Here is a 16,561-nt window from a genome sequence, read left to right as displayed (position 1 = left end):
TTGCAGTTGTAGGGGAAATTACAACTGAATTGTTTGTGCCGCAAACTTCATAACAACTTTTTACTTAAATTACATATTTTGAAAACAATATATAACAGGTTAGTATTTAGTATTAGTATTTATGTACAGTACCTACATAACAATCTAGCATAATACGATATTTTTATAATATTATTATCTAAATACTATATTTTTATTTATTTTATAAAATGAGTAAACAAAAATGCAAATTTAATGATAATTTACAAAAACGTTATACAATGTTTAAAAGTACTGCGAAAGAAGACGAAGTGTTCTGTCCCACATGTAATGTGAATTTAAAAATAAGTTACTAAGGAAAAACTTCATTAGATCAACACCTTCAGTCAGAAATCCATAAAAGGAACATTAGCACAGAATGCAGTTCTCACAAAATACAACAATATTTCATTCCAAAAGATTCTGCCTTGGATAGAAAAATATCTGCAGCAGAATTAACTTTAGCATACCACATCGTGATGCACCATTTCAGTTTTCGGTCATCAGACTGTACAAGTAAATTAAATTCAGTAATTTTTCAAGATTCATCAGTTGCAACAAAAGTCATGTTGGCGCAAACAAAACTTCAAGCAATTATAAAGGGAGTTCTCGGTCCGTATACTTTGAATGCCGCAACTGAAGAAATTGAAAAAGTTTCCTTTATTGGAATTTTAACAGATGGCAGCAATCATAAGGATATTGAATTGTTTCCAGTTTTGATCCAATATTTCAATCCAGATGAAAATGGTTTAAATCATAAACTAGTTGAGTTGTCTTCTTTTCCAGATGAGAAAGCTGCAACCATCAAAAACCTTACTGGTGGAAACAATAAACAAAATAAACTGTTTAAAAAAACTCGTAGCATTTGGTGGTGATAACTGTAACACCAATTTCAGTAGTAGGCAGCATCGCGGAAGCAATAACGTCTATACTTTATTAAGAAATGAAATTAACAAACATGTTGAAGGAAGTGACTGTCCAGCAGACATTATAAATAAATGCATTCAGCATGCAGTAGATCGTTTATCCGTTGATGTAGAAAATATTCTCGGCAAAATATATAGCCATTTTTCAATTTACACAGTGCACATAGAATCATTGAAAGAGTTTTGTACATATATTGAAATGGACTATAAACAAATTTTAAGTTATTCCAAGACAAAATGGCTATCTTTATATCCCATAATAAATCGTGTTTTACAAATGTATAAAGCCTTACAGAGCTACTTTTTATCAATTGAGAATCCACCAAGAGTACTAAAAATATTTTTTGAAAATCCATTTTCCAAAGCCTATCTTAATTTGTCCATTCACTAGCACATGCATTTCATGCACATATATTAAAAATGGAAATACAAGGAAATTCAGTTGTGGAGACGATATCAATTCTAGAAGAAGTGCATAATCTTTTAAAAATTAGAATTGACTCAAAATTTCTACCAATCAATGTAATATCAATTATTAATCAAAACAATGCTCTAAATAGCGAATGCAATATATTAAAATAAGAGTGTCTACAAGTATATGAATATGCACGAGATTATTTGCAGAAATGGACGGTGCAATTTGAGCAATTCAAAGTTTTCAATTGGATGTTGTTGCAAAAGGTTCCAGAATGGAATGAAATTGTAGAAACAATTCAATACAGTGGACCCCCGATATAACGCGCATGTCGGGCGGGAAACAACACCCGCATTATAAGGTAAACCACATTACACCGAGCGGCGCGGTGTAACGCGGTCTACCTCTTTACTTTAGCAATAATGTCAAGCTTTTCTTTCACACTGTAAGCTTTTCTTTTACTCATCATGTATACAATAATTAAACACTATTCAGAATACATGCAGGAACTCAATACATGCACAATTACTCAATACGCAGTAACAATAACGCTACACATACCTGTATGAACGTGTTTGAGCTTATCGCGTAGCGAACATCGCCCGCGCTATAACCAAATGTGCGGTATAGTGAGCAGCACTATAACGAAGATCTACTGTATCTGAAAGAGAGGGATATAATGACTGATGATTCCAAATGCATTAATCAATTTGTCAATTTAAAAAGATTTTTAGACAAAAACTTATTAAATAACACTCAAATCGAAAATTCTGTCAATGGTAAGTGGCTACACTTTTTTAAAACATTGAACAATACTGAGAAATATTCTGAATTTTTGCTTTTCTGCCAGTATGTTTGCCATTCCAGCTCATAATGCCACGGTTGAAAGAATTTTTAGCTTAACTGAAGCACAGTGGACCATCGTAATGTCAAAAGTATCATAATGACTAAATTTAATTTTAAAAACAAAACTTGTTCAGAATTTCACACAGAAATGTTTACTAATATTGATATTCTCAATCAAGATAGCAGCAATGAGTAATATGAGTTTAAAAATAAAAATTAGAGACAATTCATTTTTCTTTTCGTAATTATTTATCAGTAATTAGTAAAAACTATTTTTTTTCTTTTCATATTTTGAAAAATAAAAATAAGAAAAATATAATCTGATTTTTTCTGTGATATTTTGTTTTGTGAGTAATTATTTATGCTGTATTTGTGATAATTTTGAAATAAAATTTTTAAAATTTATACACATTATTGCTTTCGTTTATTCCAATTAATACCATTTTATAATTAGTAAGAACAATATTTAAAATAAATATTTTTTCATATTTTATATTAATAATAAATACGAATTTAAAAATAAAAATTAGAAGTCCAATTTTCCTTTTTTGTAATAAATAAAATAGATGTGTTATAACTTATACAGTTGATTAAATTAGACCAATTCAAATAATTTAGTATAAGTAGTAATTAATAACAACAATAAACTTTTTTTTTTCATATTTTTATATTAAATAATGGGTACAATTGCAACAAAGAGTAGTATTTAAAACAATAGTAGTATATCAATTTAAAATTATTTACTTATCAATTTTTAGTGTTTTGTGCTTTTTTTACTACCGATTTTTATTGTTTTAAGCTGGGTTGTCAAATGTCCTACTGGGATGCGTTATAAAACTTCAAATGTCCTACTTTGACTATGTCAATATCTGATCACCCTAGTTGGAGTGCCATGTTAAATTTTAATTTGCAAATTATAGAAGGTGGGTGGAAAGTAACTAGACATTGAGAAATTATTATAAACTTTTGTAGTATGATCATAATAAAATTTATATGTGCATGTACTGTACACCAATCAATGGAATTTTATGATTCACACATTGGTGATGTGGGTAGTGACTGAGAGAAAGATCGCATGTGCAGTTGGAAAAAAAGATCGCCGACCGCTTGTCTGTTCAGAAAGAACAAGCGCAGATTGCTGCACGCTGTGTGGAAAATTCAAAGATTGTGGCATACAGTAAAGGGACATCATGCCTCAATACATTCGGAAACAAGCAAAAATTGTCATTCGAAGCTGATGACCACAAGTTCGGTTGCCGACGCACAGAGAATTGGCCATCCATCCACATTACGATCTGTCAAAAACGTGCTGTTGGTGGCTGGCGCCTGTATCTAAATTGAATTTTGAGGCATGCATCCTTATTTCCATTTAATAAGATACATGTCAAATAACTTTTATTGCCTTTGCTTTAGAAATGTACAAATTACAGCGCTTTCTCAATGACTAGTTACTTTTCACCCACTATGTAAATCAGTATCATGAATTTAATCATTATCCCCACTTATAGAGTCCGAGCGCAAGTTACTCGTGCCCTGCCCTGGTCGCAAATATTTACATAACATATAGGAGTTCGCTAAAGAATGCATATGCGTTATATCTGAGACATTTCGAAAACCGTACCTAGTTCAGTAAATCGCTTATTGTTTTTTAATTTGTATTTGAGTTATAATATTAAAAATGGGTAAATCAAATGTAAATTGTTGTGTTTCGACATTCTAATACACTAGCAAACATGCAACATGTAATGCCGAAAGTTTCATTTTATTGTTTTCTGGCAGGTCTACACCTTAAACAGAAGCGCCAAATTTGGATAAATTTTGCTAAAAGACAAAAGGAAGAAATACAAAATTTATTGTTAATTTTTAAAAAATTGACACGAATAATTTTATAAAAATATCCTTGTAAATTTAGTAAAAGCGGTTCACAGTGGCTACCCTCTAAATCAGCATGGATATGCAGTATGCATTTTATACATGGGGGAAAAAGTGAAGATCCAAGATGTCCAAATTATAATCCAACAATCTATCCCGAAAAAAGAAGCAATGAAGAAATTGTCGACACGAACAGTCAACGAAGAGATATAAACACCTAAAGAACAGAAGGAATATTTTATTTGAAGAAGCAGGAAGACACCTTTGATGTAGCAATTGAAAACAAGTTTTTAGACCCTACACAAAAACAAAAACGTGATTTTGGAACTCAAACAGTGGTTACAAACGAACGGTTTGGAGACTTAAAAAGTTTTTGATTTGCATGACTAGTAACAATGTTTCTGAAACTCAAGTTTACCACATTAAAATGATTTCAAAAGAATGTGGAGAAAATCATAGGTCATGTCATTTTAGTGGTGTAGCAAATTTTCATGATGATCAATCTTTAAAAGATCTAATATCAGTAGGATTCGATGTTTTCAATTTACTTTTAGACATGCTTCCAAACAGTCCTGTTAGAATTTATGAATTGTCTTGGGAAAATAAGTTACTAATTTTTCTAATGAAGTTAAAGTTGGGTTTGTGCTATTCAGCATTAGGTGCATTGTTTGGAATTCATAGAACCACCATTAAAACATAGTTTTTACAAATTTTAGAAATTATTTTTGTTGCAACACAAGATTGGATTATTTGGCTAACAAAATTATCTATTAAGGCTACATTACCTCAATCATTTAAGAAATTATCCTGAAACAAGAGTAATCATCGACTGTACAGAAATTAAAACTGAGAAGCCATCATCAGTTCAACATCAAATTCAGTTTTATTCCTACTATAAATCTGCTTATACTGTAAAATATTTAATTGGAATTGCCCCATCAGGACATAACTTTTCTTTCTAGTGGGTATGGAGGAAGAAGTACCGATTCGGGGTGTACTATAGATTACTCCCTATGGAATTTCAGGACTTTGATTATATATTTGAACTCAAGGGACCGAGACAAGTTCAGCGGTACCCTATTTTTGGACCGGAGACGAAAAATAAAAAAGTTATCATACTTTTTCACTTACCATACTTTTTTAATGCTCTCACGAAGACGGCACCATAGTTGCTAGTCCTGCCATCTTACGGTAAAGTCTGCAAACCATGACGTCGGACTACGGTCGTCTCCCGGAGGGTTAAACACGCGATACGAGAGCGGAGAGAGCGACGCGACTTCCGATCATTGCGCGATCGCCATTTCGGTTAATGTTACTTATGGCAGCGAATATGGCGGCCCGACTGACCTCTCGTATGGGCGCCACCACACGCCGCCATGTGCTAAACTAGTGATCGATTCACGGTAGTTTTTGAACAAAGTAAAAAAAGGGGGGAAACGTCTACTAAAGGCAATTTTAACGGCAAGCGACGGGACTCCCGATCGCGATAGCGAGGCCGACTTAGCGGAGAGCGACGCGACTCCCTGTCATCGCGCGATCGCCGGAAAAAAGTATGATAACTTTTTTATTTTTCGTCTCCGGTCCAAAAGTAGAGTATCGTTGAACTCGTCTCGGTCCCCTGAGTTCAGATATATACCCAAACACACGAAATTCCATAGGGAGTAATCTATAGTATACCCCAGATTCGTTTATAACAAATGATTGTGATATTCTACTAAAACTGGAGGAGGGAGATATTGTTATAGCTGATAGAGGGTTTCCTCAAATTAAATTGGGTGTCAAAAATAAAAATTCTATTTTAATTATGCCTCCTTTTTCAAAACCAAATCAAAATCAGTTTAGTGCTAATAAAATGGACGAAACATACAAAATTGCTCGTGTGTTCACGTTGAGAGAACCATTGGTAGAATTAAAATTTTTGAAATATTGAACTGTAGATTACCCATTTCACTTCTTCCATATGTAGATAAAATAATGTTTGTTTGTGCAGTACCGTATTTTACGGACTATAAGACGCACTTTAATTTTTAAGCAATTAAAAAAAAAAAAAAAATACCTGTAAGACGCTACGGACTATAAGACGCACCTGAATTTTGGAGGCAATTTTTCGAAGAAAAAAGTGCGTCTTATAGTCCGTAAAATACGGTATTAGTAAATCCGCAGCCACCAATTATAAATGAGTGAAAGTTTTTTATTGTGAAAACACTGAAACTTAATACTATTTACAATTGCAGGTAAATAATAATTAAAGTAGAACATTTGCATCTTCTCTAATAGTGAATAAATAAACGTCTCATTTTTTTTCCACTTTAAGTATTACATTTTGTACAGTACATCATTAATAATCAGTGGCGTGCCGTCATTGGAAGCGATGGAAGCGCCGCTTCCACCTTCCAATGACCTTCCCTTGTATTTTATAAAATATAAATTTTCATATTTTAACGTACTTTAAATTAATTAAAATTAATATTTTATTATAACTGCATTATGTATCTTTTACAAATTTCTATACTACATGTGAAAAAAAAACGATAAGATTGCTATTGTATATTCGAATAATTCGGTGGCGGAAGGAATGTCGAAACCGGGTCAGTTTCCAATCAGCCAGATTATATAGGCATTAGCACATGCGGTTTACAGTGCACCAACCTCACCCGGTTTAGCTGGTAGAAGCGACACACGCATAAAGAGTCCGACTTTATATCCCGGAGCGGTTGTGGGCTGTTAGCCGCCTGCTAGATATTCGGCCACCCTCGCCCGATTATGTGAATCACGAGCAGACTAGATCAACGGCGGGCAACCCCCGGCCCGCGGGCCAGCTACGGCTCGCGAAAAGTTTTTATCCGGCCCGCGAGATCTTTAATAGATTATTAAATTGGAAAAATAACTAATTAATAGTTATTTTTCCAATTCTTTGTAATTTTCGAAAACGATAAGAGAAATAAATGTAGTAATTAACTTTTTATTTATTTATTTTATATTTGCAGACTAAAAAAATTACGAGTCACAAGAAGGCGTCAATTGACTACTACGGCCCGCGGAAAAAACGTAAAATTTATTCCGGCCCGTGTTATAAAAACGGTTGCTCACCCTAGACTAGATTTATAACTTAACCCAACCGATAGGAGTTTACTGGCATGTTTTTATGATAGTTCTGTATAGTTGACAGGAGTTTTAAAAAAAATCCATTAAAATATTCGATATATTTATTCTGCGTTTATTCTGCTCTCCCATCTTATATTACTTACGAATTTCAATGTTAAACCGGTGATATTACGATTATAGTATGTCCCATCTGTAAGGGAATGCAGAAAAAACGTGTACAATTCTAGTAGTGTTAAAAAATTAACCGTTCCTTTGGCAGCATCGTTTACAACCAAATTTAATGAATGAGACGTACAATGGTACAAAAAAAGCTCTAGAATTTATTTTCCTTAAATTTACGATTTATATATCCGTTGTCATAAAAATTTCTTTCCACTTCTTTACCAAGACTACAGATATTCAAGTACAAAGTAACTGGTTTCGACTTATTTCTACTAAGTAGTTAAATATTAAGAGATTAGGGAATGGGACATAAATAAAACCCTGCCGAAAGAGCCAGAATTTTACTTAAACAAAAGCTCAACCGAACCAATCACTAGCTCAGTACAGTGGGAAACTGATTTCCGTGTACACCTGGTATTAAAACGAATTAGTTAGAAAACAAATGACTATTAACTTTAACATATTTAGATTTTTACAGCTATGGTGAGAAACGTTTAAAATTTACAACAGCCCTGTGGCGTCCTTTGAGATATACTAATGACGCGACAAAAGAGGCATTTGACATTGACCGGTATCGGTCGGCACCCTCGGGATTTGGCAACCTGGTGCATGCACGCGCCGCACACCTACCAGGACCAGTAGCGTAGCGAGGGGGTGCAAGGGGGTGTATCATGCTCCGGGCGCCACTCGCAGAGGGGTGCCCAAACGGTCTCCAAGACAAACTATACGTGTTTCTGGAAGGGGGAGGGGCCGCCCAAATGGTCTTTAAGACAAACTATATGTTTCTGGAAGGGGGAGGGGGCGCCAATAAAGTGTCGTGCCCCGGGCGCCAGTTATGTTCGCTACGCCACTGACCAGAACGTTTCTGATTCCATTTATTAGCCACTCGTAGGGAGCTATTTCACTAAGTGGATTGTTTTAACATTTAAAAAGTAAAGAATATTTTGTTATTTTTATGTACGTTTCTTCACAAAGTTATATTTAATTATAAGTTTCTTTAAAAGTATATTCATACAATTGAAGAATTTTTTGTACTAGGTATGTATATTCGTCACACATTTTGTTTTACCAAGTAAGTTTTTTTTTATAATTTTAATTTTAGCCCTTATATCATGGCTAGTGATTAAAAAATTTATTTTAAAAAAGTTTTGGTTCGAGACCATATAATGAAAAAGAAAACATTATTAAAAGAGAACGACCAATGCCTAAATTAAATATAAATACGTCAACAAAAAATTTCGACATTTTGACGATAAAATTTATGACGAATGACGATTCTTTCGTAAAATTGAAGCAATTTGGAAATCAAAGCGGAATAGAATTTAACATTGATAGACAATATAAAATAAATATTGAAAATTATAACAAGATAATTACGATTAATAGATGTTATATGTTTTTTCTCAAAGCGAGAATTGGCATTTAGAGGGCAAAGGAAATTTATTGAATCTAATATGAAAGTTCAATATAATTACCTCTGTTATTTATTAAGTACGTCAGATAATCTATTAAAAATACATTTAAAGAAGTATACGGTTTTTACTGGCTTATCGAACAAACGAATACGAACGGGCCCTGACGTGCAATTAATTGATTGCCTCTGTAAGTCGGCTTCTTACAGAAACACAGCTTCCCTATCATCAAATGTCACGGCACGCCACTGATCATTATAGATATATAAATAAGAAAATTGAATATTTGTTACATATAAAGCTAATTGGATGTGTGTATAATATATGCTATTTTCTTTTAAATAAAGTTTAGAACTTTTAAACTCTAAATATTTTACAAATATCTCATTTGTCTCGAAATCAACAATTTTTTTAAAAATCTTTACACGTGTAAGGCATTTAATTTCGAGTAAGCTAAACTAAAACTAAAAGCTAAATTAAAAACCAATAAGCGATTTACTGAACCAGGTACGGTTTTCGAAATGTCTCAGATATAACGCATATGCACTCTTTAGCGAACTCCTATGTGTTATGTAAATACAGCAGAGCATCGATTATCCGACCCCCGATTAACCGACTTATCGGTTAACCGACCGTGTTCTAGTCGGCAAATTCAAATGTCCTCTAGTGATGTGGCGCTACAATATTTGGTTATGTCTTGGCTACTTTAATATTATTTTTGTTAAATTTTTGCATGTTTTAGCTGGCAGCACTGGCTCGACCATGAAAGGAATGCTAGTATTTAAACCAGCCCTAATACACTATACTAATAATGTATTTTTTCATACTTTTCGGTTATCCGACTTTTCAGTTATCCGACCAACCCCAGTCCCCAATTAAGTCGGATAATCAATGCTCTACTGTATTTGCCACCAGGGCGGCACGCGAGTAACTTGCGCTCGGACTCTATCCTAACTACAGTAGAGCATCGATTATCCGACTCAATTGGGGACTGGGGTTGGTTGGATAACTGAAAAAACGGATAACCGAAAAGTATGAAAAAATACATTATTAGTATAGTATATTAGTATATCCCATGTAATTAGTATATTAGTATATCGCTATTAACTTATTTCACGTTAAATTTTCATCGACGTTAAGCCTAACAAAATTTTTGGTTAATTAATGTTATCTATGGTTCCAAAATGGCGGCTCGTCTCTGATTCCAGCAAACAGAAGAAAGGAAACAGTGGTGACGCACGTTCTAACCTAACCTAACCTATTTTAATAATTTGGTTGGTAATAATTATGGTAATTTATTAGAATAGGTTAGGTTAGAACGTGCATCCTTTCTTCTGTTTGCTGGAATCGGAGACGAGTCGCCATTTTGGAACCATAGGTAACATTAACCAAATTTTAAATAATAATAATAATAATCGTCGCTATTATATCGTCAAAAATTATTTCTTTATTTGCACAAAATAAATACAAAAATAAAGAAAAACAGAAAATTAAGCCTGGTTTAAATACTTTTTTTTTTTTTTTAACTCTTTCCGCCCTGTGGGCACTAAGAGGGCCTCTTTTAGTAGGCCCATTATGGGTTCGGCCAGGCCCACAATGGGGCGACCGGGTGGTGAGGGACGGGGCCCGACATATCCGAACGGACCACCCCCTGAAAAATTCCTGGGGATTATTCGACCCGTTCGGATTCGATCCCGGGTCCCCCAGAGCGGTAGGCTGCCACCTTTACCGCTCGGCCATCCGGCCGTCTGGTTTAAATACTGGCCTCCCTTTCATGGTCGAGTCATGTTGCCTGCTAAAACACGCAAAAATTTAACGAAAATAATATTAAAGTAGCCGAGACATAGCCAAATATTGTAGCGCCACATCACTAGCGGATATTTGAATTTGCCGACTAAAACGCGGTCGGTTAACCGATGTGATGGTTGATCAGGGTCAGATAATCGATGCTCTACTGTACTTAAATTTCTAAGAAATATTGATGGCAAATTTCAGAATAAATATAAAATTTTAATTTTATTTGCTTTTTTTAAATATATTTTTATGAAATTATACCTAAAGGTTAATGAACAATGTAAACTAATTTCAATTGCTGATAATTAGAGCTTACAATTAAAATCACTCGCTACGCAATAAAATATTTATATCCGAAAAATTATTAGAAAATGCAATAAAAACTTACTCAGGTTCAGGATTTCCATTGGCTTCACAATCTAAAACAAATGGTTTATCATATTCGTCTTCATTCTGTGCCACTTGATACAATTGCTCATGGGGTGGTTGCTTCATCATTGTTGGAGGATATTGAAATGTTGGAGAATATTGAAATTCTTCTCCTGCTGAAGTTACACGCAGCATAGTTATGAGAACTACCATAAATTTCCATATTCGTGAAATCATTGCAACTATCTATAATTTTCCAAATGCCAAAAAAAAAAATATATATGATTAAAGGTTAGCAAGAGAGTTAAGGGATAAAATTTCTACGTCATTTCAAAATCCTTACAATTGTATTCTTTCTTTTATATAACTAGTAATATTAAAAATTATTGTAAGAAATTGAATAAATAGCATCAAAAACCGAAACTAAAAATGTTTACATCCAAGTTCTGTTTATAGACACTAAGAGGACCCTTTAGGCCGGATGGCCGAGCGGTAAAGGTGGCAGCCTACCGCTCTGGGGGACCCGGGATCGAATCCGAACGGGTCGAATAATCCCCAGGAATTTTTCGGGGGGTGGTCCGTTCGGATATGTCGGGCCCCGTCCCTCACCACCCGGTCGCCCCATTGTGGGCCTGGCCGAACCCATAATGGGCCTACTAAAAGAGGCCCTCTTAGTGCCCACAGGGCGGAAAGAGTTAAAAAAAAAAAAAAAAAAAAAAGAGGACCCTTTAATGTTGATTGAAAAGCCCTCTTAGTGCCTCAGGCCCACACAATGGGGTCTGGTTGGCTAGGGAGGGGATTCAATATATTCAGGGTAAACCACCCCTGAAAAATTCATGCTGTTTGAGTGTACATTGTTGCCTCGTACTTCGAACTTCATTTCAAGAAGTCTATCGAACTCCGAAGCAATTTTTCTCATAAGAAATAATGGAAAGCGAATTAATTCATTTCCCGACACCAAATAATACCGCATTTCGATATATTTAAAACTGCAAATATACATTATTAAACGTAAAAGTAAGACAACTGCAAACTCTAATAATAAATTAAAACTTGAAAACAATAAATAAAATACGTAAATAATGTATAAAATAAAAATCGCATTTACCGGTCGCACAGGGTTGGCTTCTGCATCTTAATTAAACATGGCCGCCAGATATGCCATACATAAACCGCTTTCATGTTTCGCGATGAGTTATTTTTTTAATATCAATCGTCGATACTACAACCTTCCTTTTAGAGGTTGTTGCTTCCACACCCTTTATGGATTCCACAGTTAATAAGTAAAACTTACAATTGAACAAAAAGTCTCTGCCTATTTTTAACAGCTGTCGTCACTTAACATAGTTGTGTGATTTGTGACAGTCGTAAAATTTAACACGTTATTGCTAACGAGAGATCGCATTCTTTGTTTAGAAGCTTATTTTAAACTTTAACTTCATATTTTGTTTGAATAAAATAGGGTCGAAATGTCTTCAGATAAAAAGCATGTCCGGCTCTTTATGAATTTCGAAAAGGATACAACGCCGTACAAACAGTAAAAAAGGTTCGTAATGTGTATGGAGAAGATGTATGAGAGCATATTTACGGTACATGCACAGTTCGAACTATGAAACATCGTTCGAAGTACGAGGTACCAATGTACAGTACTTCTAGGTACCATGAAAAAGACGGTCGAATGGCCAACGCAGATAAGGGTTCAGTCTACGGCTCTGAGGACCCAGGATCGAATACAAGGAAGCTGACATTTTAGATGCTCTTGAAGATAGTCAAAGAGACTCGAATACATTGCTTGAGGTAACTGAGAAGTATATTTAAAGGTTAATTCATTATTGCCACATAACAGTAATTTTTGTGAATCATTCGTGGTTTTTATAGAGGAGGCAGATGACACAGACATGTACTGATGAATTAGCTGCTGATAATAGACTTATTGTTTCAAAAACGAAAATATTTTTAAGTAAACCCGAAAGAAAAGTCGCTAGAGAAGGCAAAAGAGAAAACAATAAGCAATGTACAAAGTGCCTCACAAGAACCAGATCGTGACCATGTCGTTTCAGAACTAGTCGCTAATGCCAAAGCACTGGAAAATTCAGTCTGACATTCAGATTTAGTGACTGAGTTTTCAAACCTGAAATCAATTGCCACTGCACGCCCACTTTAAATGGAGAAGAAAAAAAGAACACATTAAATGTATGTTAAAGTTTATGCCTACCATTGATGTGGATTTTTATAAATCTGTTCTGAAATTTTAATGAAACTGAACTTGATTTATTTAATCGGTATCAAAGATAAAAACATTGTATCAATAAGAATACCAAAGCAGAGGTTTTAAAGGTTTTATCGCATTTTCTAGTCTATAAAACACTCAAACCAGTGTTTTATAAACTAGAAAATGCGATAAAACATTCCACTTTACAGTACAGAGTAAAATAATAAAAATAATGTCAAAACTTGTAGTAAAGATTGAATGTCTATATTCTTCTTGACACATGTTTGTCGTCTGTCCAAATACAAACGTTACTTTAAAAAGCGGAGGTATTTTGTCTTATATCCAAAAAGACACCCAAATTTCTCTGCGACAATATAAAAATTATACGTACCAGACTGAAAATATTGAAATAATATGCACGGATAGTAATATATACGTACTGTCCATTACCATCCGGCTACCGCCTCATGAGGCCTGGCCGAACTCATGATGAGCCTGGAAAACAGGCACTCTTTGGTGCCCATTGAGTGGGAAAAACTAAAAATGAAAGAAAGGTATCACAAAGCGCAATTTATTTTGGATGGTACAGGCTCGACGGTGCTCCATTATTGATCTGGTCTAATGTCCATGGTCAGATCAATAATGGAGCACCGTCGAGTAAGAGACGACTGAGATTCTAATACTACGTTCGCACACAATTCACGACTCACTTCGATCTCGATTTACCTACAATATGGTTTGTGACTGTCGCCAGTCGAACGTCGTGCTGTTCGCACAGGCAATCCGCTTGAGACCCAGCTATTAAACGCGATGATAAAACTGACATAACTACGCGGTAAGTCATGAACACCAACAACAAAATGGATGTTTTGGTTAGAAATAAATACTTTTTCTTGCCATATATCTAATAATAGATAGATGTCATCGTCTCTCCAAATATCTTTTTTATTTCTCTGTCGATAGCCCGACACGTGTTCCGCTGCCATCTTGTATTTTCTCGCGCGCGTGGGTTTGTGGGAATCTCTCTTATGACTGGATCTAGTTTCAAGAACTCTCTTGAGTCAATCGCGATTGAACCTCGTTTCAGTCGAGATTGAAACGGTAGAGAGAAGTCGCAGCAAAGCATAGTCGCCGACCTTGGTCACAATCTAGATTGAAGTGCTCGGTGCGAACGGGGTATAACGCCTAAATAAAGGCCAGTTACCCTTAAAAAGACTTCCCGGAAGACATTCCCCCTAGGCAGATCGCTCAAGTGTTGCGTTGCCGTAACTTAAGAAAACAAACAATCGACCAAATTACAGCTAGGACCACCCAAATAGACAAAATTGATGCCTATTATCAATAGCGAATCCAAAAAATTTTAAAGGAGGGTGCAGGAAAGAAAGAATATGTCTTATAAAACTTTTTACCACCTAAGGTACCCAAGGGTACTGAACACCTCTGATGCCCTGATATGTAAAGTTTCCCTCGGAAAATCCTCAGACAGGGGGTGCAGCTTCGCCCAGCACACCCCTAAATCTTACCTTACTTATTATATAGTTAGTGTTACCCAAATCAAATTTCAACCCAGAATATTGCCAAATTGATGACGTTTATATCTTTAATCGAGAGAAGGGCCTCTCTCACAACTAACGTATGTGAGAGAAGGCCTTTTCTAAAGATTATAGTTATAAAAACAAAATAGAAATATGTGTTAGATATATGCAAAAAATGATGTTTAATTGTTACCATTTTGAATCATGACCACACCCTTTGAAACTATTCGTTAATAATCGAATTTACATAAAACTATTGTAATTAACGATACAAAACATTATATCAACTATTATTAAATTTCGCGTGAATCAATTATATATATAATGAATAATAATATTTAAAACTTACCTTTAACATGAAATTCAAGTCACTTAGTGCTAATCAAATGGCCAATACTGGTTGCAAATTCAGCATATTCATGCACGAAAAACAAACAGATAAGCTTACAAGTAAACAAAATTTTCAACGTTACAATAGAAAATTTTGTTGATGTAAAACTGTTATAATTTAAATACAAATCAGATATTTTTAAATTTATTTTTTAAAGTAGTTACCGTTATAAAAATGCCATACTTTCTGTAATTATGTATCTAATTTGTATTTAAGGAGATTAAAACTATATTTTTTTTTTTTTTTATAGCCTAGGGTACTTCTTTTTAATAGCCCACCAGTGACAAGTGGATAAAAACACTGAACACGTGTAGTTGGTCACGCAAAGTGTCTCTGGGATTTCTCCACGTGTCTAACACCTAAACGGGAGCCAATTTCACATAGAAAGCGCGAAAGTACAGGCCAGTTCCCCATAGAAAGTACCTAAATATGGAACAGTTTTCTACAGAAGGTTTTCTCGGACATATCGTCCATCTGTTGTGTTACTGCATCCCATCAAATCAATCTTTCACGTTATATTGTAGTTCATATTGAAAATTATACCGTATTTTCGCGGAATGACTGGCATGCTGGTGGTCTCACCCGTTTTTATGCGGCATGCCGGTCATTCCGCAAAAATACTGTAACAATATCTAAAAATACAGCATTAATTTACTTTAGAACATTCCTCACCCACAAAGAACGGAATCTAATTTATGTTTATCATTTATATACAAATTGCTATTTGAATTATTTGAAAACCATAATATTTTCATCAATACAGATTAGATTACAGTTAGATTACAGTTCAATTATTGTATCAGAATAAACTGTAGATATTATAAAATAACAATAAATTCTATCAACAAATGGAAATTAAAATAAATACTGATTGCATTAAATTCAACGAAAGAACGCATTCATCATTTCGAACCGAGAACTTAAGGGTGTATAGGCTATACTTTTTGTTTCAGATGGATCGATCTGCAAGATCAGATCAGACTATGTTACGTGATACAGATCGCTTCTATCATGTGTTTTAATTGGCGGAAAGTACACAAGGAGGATCGAATCGTATTTACTCTGTGAATGAAATTGCTCCTGAAATGGCAAAGTGCACGCCATGCATTCTTGCCGTACAATCTCGCAAAATTGTCTCTCAATACTTAAGTTTATCGGATATTTTAATAATGTTGTTTTTATTTACCATTTATAAGTTTTAAATACTTTTCATTTCGACAGTTAAACATATTTCTTTGCTCTCAACTATAAGCTCGACGTTAACCGCCATTTTTCATTTTTTTTATCCGATCAAAACGATCCTACCCTCCACTCGGATTACTTTGATCGCGATCCAGTTGATGCTAGACTGCATTTGTATATGCTGATAGAGATTGATCAGATTGCTATAGTTCATTTGTACTCACCATTTGAACGATCAGAGTAATCTTGGATCAGTTTGATTACAAAAAGTGTATGCACCCCAAGAGTTAGGAAGGATGTAACTCCACACGTGATTAACATC

General features: G+C 34.6%; 1 protein-coding gene across 1 annotated transcript in view; it reads right to left on the bottom strand.

Annotated features, from left to right (window-relative positions):
* LOC136981935 (neuroglian-like) overlaps positions 1-15,168 on the bottom strand; it is a 125,312-nt gene extending 110,144 nt beyond the window's left edge. The window contains exons 1-2 of the mRNA XM_067278338.1: positions 15,016-15,168; positions 10,939-11,165 (exon numbers count right to left, since the gene is read on the bottom strand). Coding sequence (XP_067134439.1) covers positions 10,939-11,165; positions 15,016-15,024 — 236 coding nt within the window. The 5' untranslated portion in view covers positions 15,025-15,168. The remainder of the gene's footprint in view (positions 1-10,938; positions 11,166-15,015) is intronic.
* Between the last annotated feature and the right edge of the window lie 1,393 nt (positions 15,169-16,561).

This window comes from Centruroides vittatus, unplaced genomic scaffold (assembly GCF_030686945.1).
Source record: "Centruroides vittatus isolate TY-2023 unplaced genomic scaffold, ASM3068694v2 contig_799, whole genome shotgun sequence".
Lineage (NCBI taxonomy): Eukaryota > Metazoa > Arthropoda > Arachnida > Scorpiones > Buthidae > Centruroides > Centruroides vittatus.
The sequence above is the reverse complement of the archived record's forward strand: the minus strand, read 5'-3'. Positions and strand labels throughout refer to the sequence as shown.